At 46.8% G+C, this 4,466-nt stretch overlaps 1 protein-coding gene across 2 annotated transcripts; it reads left to right on the plus strand.

Annotated features, from left to right (window-relative positions):
* Positions 1-1,437: 1,437 nt before the first annotated feature.
* On the plus strand, positions 1,438-4,140 carry LOC117644451 (vacuolar protein sorting-associated protein 33B). Of its 2 annotated transcripts, none has more exons than XM_034383952.1 (9): positions 1,438-1,482; positions 1,731-1,890; positions 1,963-2,139; positions 2,226-2,493; positions 2,567-2,772; positions 2,866-3,111; positions 3,193-3,340; positions 3,427-3,654; positions 3,740-4,140. In XM_034383952.1, exons 2-9 carry the CDS (start codon positions 1,739-1,741, stop codon positions 4,106-4,108), a joined length of 1,794 nt encoding a protein of 597 aa, XP_034239843.1. In that variant the 5' UTR covers positions 1,438-1,482; positions 1,731-1,738; the 3' UTR covers positions 4,109-4,140. The 2 variants fall into 2 exon arrangements, with proteins under 2 accessions (XP_034239843.1, XP_034239842.1); XM_034383951.1 differs by having other exon boundaries at positions 1,462-1,637.
* Positions 4,141-4,466: the final 326 nt, after the last annotated feature.

Consider the following 4,466-nt stretch of genomic DNA (forward strand, 5'->3'; position numbering starts at 1 on the left):
CGGAGTCTGCGGCGGTGGGGCGGCGGGGCGCGGGCGGCGGGGCGCGGGGCGGCGGGGCGCGGGGCGGCGGGGCGGCGAGTCCGCCGGCAGGGTGGCAGGGCGCACCCCAACCCCCACTTGGACTGCTCTGCCTTCCCAGGCCTCGCGACACGTCCGCACTGGTCCGCTCACCGGGAGCGACTGGGAGGGACTGGACCACAGCCAGGCATGCCTCCAGCCACGCCGCCGAGCCGCCACGCCAGCCTGCGCCACGGCACGCCCTTTGGGGGGAGGACCAGGGAGGACCAGGGAGGCGGCCCTACAGGGGGTGGGGTGGCACTACGTCACACACCCCTCCACGCCCCCCACACTCCGCGGCCCGCAGCTACTCGCAGCCCGGCCCCATCCTCGCTATGTTCCCACCATTACGCACGTCGGCTAAGCGCGCGCACTTGCACGCACACACATGCGCGGTTTCAAAAGAAAACCGCCCGCTCGACCCAGAATCGCCCTGGATCCGACAAGACTCGATCCAGGACTAGAAGGACTCAGAGCCTGTTCCCCGCTCTGCCCGGCCAGGAGCCGGAAGCAGCTCCGGTGACGTAATGGCCTACCCTCCCATCCCCCTCCCCCTTCTCATCGGCCTTTATTCGTCCCCGTTTCCGCCTTTTGCCCCATTACCAACTTTCCCCGAAGAGTTCCCGAAGGGTTGAACCGTTTTCTTCCCTTTTCCAGTCACTTTTGCGTTTAAAGACTCCGCCCCATTGGCCAAACGACTCCAGACTCCAGACTCCGTTCCCGCGGTGCACCGATCGGCCGACCGACCGACCGCGTCGCAGGCCAGCGAGCTGGATCATTTCAGGCAGTCGGTCTCGCCCGACAACGGACGCCACGAGTAGTTTTCATCGCTCTGTCTCTCTCGCACTCATGGGGGTCGCACAGTGGGGCCGCGCCCCGAACGCCATCACGAAGTAAGCCACCAAGACCCCGGTCCTGATCGGGGAGGTTTATACGCGTAATCACACTGCAGAGCGATTCCGAGAATCAGTGCCTCGTCGCTGTCTCTCTCGCACCCACGACGGCGGCTCTGTGAGTGCGAGAGAGACAGAAGCACCGTTGGGAATCGCTCTGCGCTGGCGCTGGCATTTCAGGACCCGCCATCCATTGAGCCCGACCCGAGGCTCCGGGTGAGACATATTACTTTGACTCAGAGGCAGCACAACCTCCAGTGTGCTGATAATTGTTGCTGAAATAAAAGTTGCTGATAAGCAAGTATACATAATTGAATGCATGTAGTTTTTCGACACATTTATCCTACATCACGATTTGCTTAATTCAAGCGGGCTTTCCCCAATGCTTTCCCTCCTCCTCCCCGGGTCATCCAAACGTTTTGTTTTTCATACCCTCCCTCCAGTAGCCTCGCGCGGGGAACCTATGCACCGGAATCAGTGTGAATAGTACGTGATCTTATTTGCACTACGCTCTTCTGCTTGTTGTTGCTAGGTGTTGTTTGTTTATTTCTTTTCTAACATAAATAGTTAAAACATTGTTTTAGTTGACACATTTGACATAGGTGCTTGAAAAAGAACCTTTTCAGCCGGAGGAGACGTCATGTTGCTTCTGTTACTTTTTAATTGTCTGTTTATGGTTTAATTTGTGTATGTAGTGAAGTGACTTAGCTCTCTTGTTCTGTAACCTGCTCTGCACCTGTCACTTGAGATCATCAATCAACCTGTTTCATTTCATTCCAGAGTTCAAAATGCAGATGGACGGCAGGTTGACAGCTCTAAGGGAGCTGTCCCAGCTGCGGCTGATTAACATCTTCAATCAAATTCCCGGAAAGAAGGACCTAATCATCGATGCTCCATTAATGAAAGCACTTGATAGAATAACAGGAATTTCAGTCTTGAGGTATGTTTCAAAACAACTCGACCTCAGATTTAGTTGATTTTGTTCTTGGTCTCATTTTGAACGTTGTTACAGAAAACACGATGTGGATAAGATATTCAAGCTGGACTCCAACGCAGGTCAAAATTCTGTTAACAATCAACGGCTCTATTTAATAATGTCAGATCTCATATCAGCCAAGAGAGTCTGTGACCAAGTGAATGCAGAGCAAAGGAAGGATGTTGATTACCACATTATTGTTGTTCCACGAAAGTATGTTTTGTGTCTGATTAATTTCCTCATCAGATTTTCTCACTGTGGCAAACGAATTTGTTAAGTTTCATTGTGTGCCTGTACAGATTAGCAGCAATTGACCAACTTCTTGAGGAGGAAGGCTTATGGGGAAGAGTTACGATTCATGTGTATCAATGGGAGCCAATTCAGCTGGACATGGGCCTCATATCACTTGAATTACCTTCACTATTTCCTCAACTGTTTGTGGATGGTGATCAGACACTTCTTCCTGCAGTAGCAAAATCTCTCTGGTCCCTGCAGATGCTTCTTGGACGTTCCCAGGTGACCCTGACGCTAGGAAGATACGCCAAGCAGGTCCAGTCGATGACTGAAGTAAGGGGACACCAATTATGGTTGTTCATTTTTCTTACTAAACCAGCATTAACAACCATTTTGTGCCAATCAGGTGCTTATGGACCAAATTGGTGAGCCTGATAAACCTCAGACAGACATCGGATGCATTGTTCTAGTGGATAGAGATGTAGACTACGCTGCGTCACTTTTGACTCCGGCCACTTACACAAGCTTAATGGATGAGGTTCTTGGTATACGAAGTGGTGTTGTAGAACTTCCAAAGTCTGATGCAAAACCAGATGAAAAGCAAACTATTGGGTAAGTCTTCCAAGAGTGTCTTTTGTATAAAAAGTTGTATCTCTTTACCTTTTTAATATTCCTCTTTTTTTCTTTCTGAATGGCTTTCTCCAGACACTTGCTTAGCAGCGAAGATGAAATTTACAATCAAATAAAAAATCGTCATTTCTCTGATGTGTTTTCATTTTTATCTGCAAAAGCCAAACAACTATCAAATGAGTATGATCAAAGTAGAAAGATGGCTCTCCATGAAATGAAACAGTATGTGTCTTCTCAATTAAAGACAGTCATGGCTCGAAAGAGAGCTCTAGCAATGCACATTGCCGGATGTGAAGCAGTGATAACTGCAATCGGTGCTAGGTAATCAATCAATTCTGTATTGCTAAACTAAAGTGCAATTGGATTGTAATTTAAAACATCAATTAATTCTTTGATTTTTAGATTTGAAAGTCTGCAAGATATGGAACAGAACATGCTGGAAGGTACCAACCGGCGCAGCGTTCAGTCGTACATAGAAGAAAATATCGTCACTGGTGGAGGCGGAAAGCTTGCCAATTTAAGACTAATGTGCCTCCTGTCACTTACTCAAGTACTTACTGCTACCCTAATGCATATTTGATTATGCTTTGTTTTCCGGAAGATGCCTAATTATATGGAAACAAACTTTTTTTACAGGATGGATTATTCTCTGAGGATGCCTGGTCTTTGAAAACACAATTTCTACATGCATATGGGTATCATCTTCTCCCAGGCCTTCACAACCTTGAAAATCTAGGACTTCTGACAACCTCCAGTGCTGGTCTAGGCTCTGGATTGGTTACTGGTCCAGTGAGTGATGCCACTGGGAGGCTGGCAAATAAAGTTGCACAGGTTGTTTCTCTTCCCAAGAGATCATCATTCCAGGTACACTTCACCCTTCAAATTTTTCAGAGTGTTCTGTGTTGTCTCTCAAAATAGAGCCGTAAAATGGGTTTCATCTACTCTGCAGGTTCTACGCCAGAAGTTAAAATTATTTTCGGCAAATAGAGAAGATATTAATCTAAAACAACCCACAGACATGAGTTATGTGTATGGAGGCGCTTACATTCCTATAGCATGTCAATTGGTTCAGCTGCTGATTAAAAAGGAAGTCAGCTTTGAAGATATTGTGAATCAACTCATTCCTGGATCATCGGTAACTCCCTCGAAACCGTCAATTGACTTTTTACCTCGGTCATTTATTGTGTATTTTATTGGTGGAGTGACTTATGCAGAGGTTGCAGCTTTCCAACTTCTAGAAAAGTTAACTGGAACTAGAATAATTGTTGCTAGTACCTCAGTTATGAATGGAAGTACTTTGATAGATAGTGTACTATAATGGCTGTTTTTAATATAATTTTTTATAAATAATTGTTGAGATGTTTGCCATTGTTTCCTCACTAAATTTCAAACACACAACAAAGATGTTCCACGGGGAGTGAGGTGAAGTATAATAATTCCACACACAAACCACATCGCATACCCCTCCTCTTTCTGAAATATCAGCAACTCAAACCATTATATGAGGGATCTTTTAGTGGCCATTTGAATGCTCAGAATAAGGTTATACTGAACATGAATAATTTGGTGACTTTTTTGCTTGGCATGAAATCGAGGGGAAGTTCCAGGAAATATGCAGGGATTGGGGGGGGGGAGTTAAGTTGTAGGTTCATGGTAGGTTGGTCCACGGAATGTGC

Source organism: Thrips palmi, unplaced genomic scaffold, assembly GCF_012932325.1.
Source record: "Thrips palmi isolate BJ-2018 unplaced genomic scaffold, TpBJ-2018v1 HiC_scaffold_18, whole genome shotgun sequence".
In the NCBI taxonomy this organism is placed as follows: Eukaryota; Metazoa; Arthropoda; class Insecta; order Thysanoptera; family Thripidae; genus Thrips; species Thrips palmi.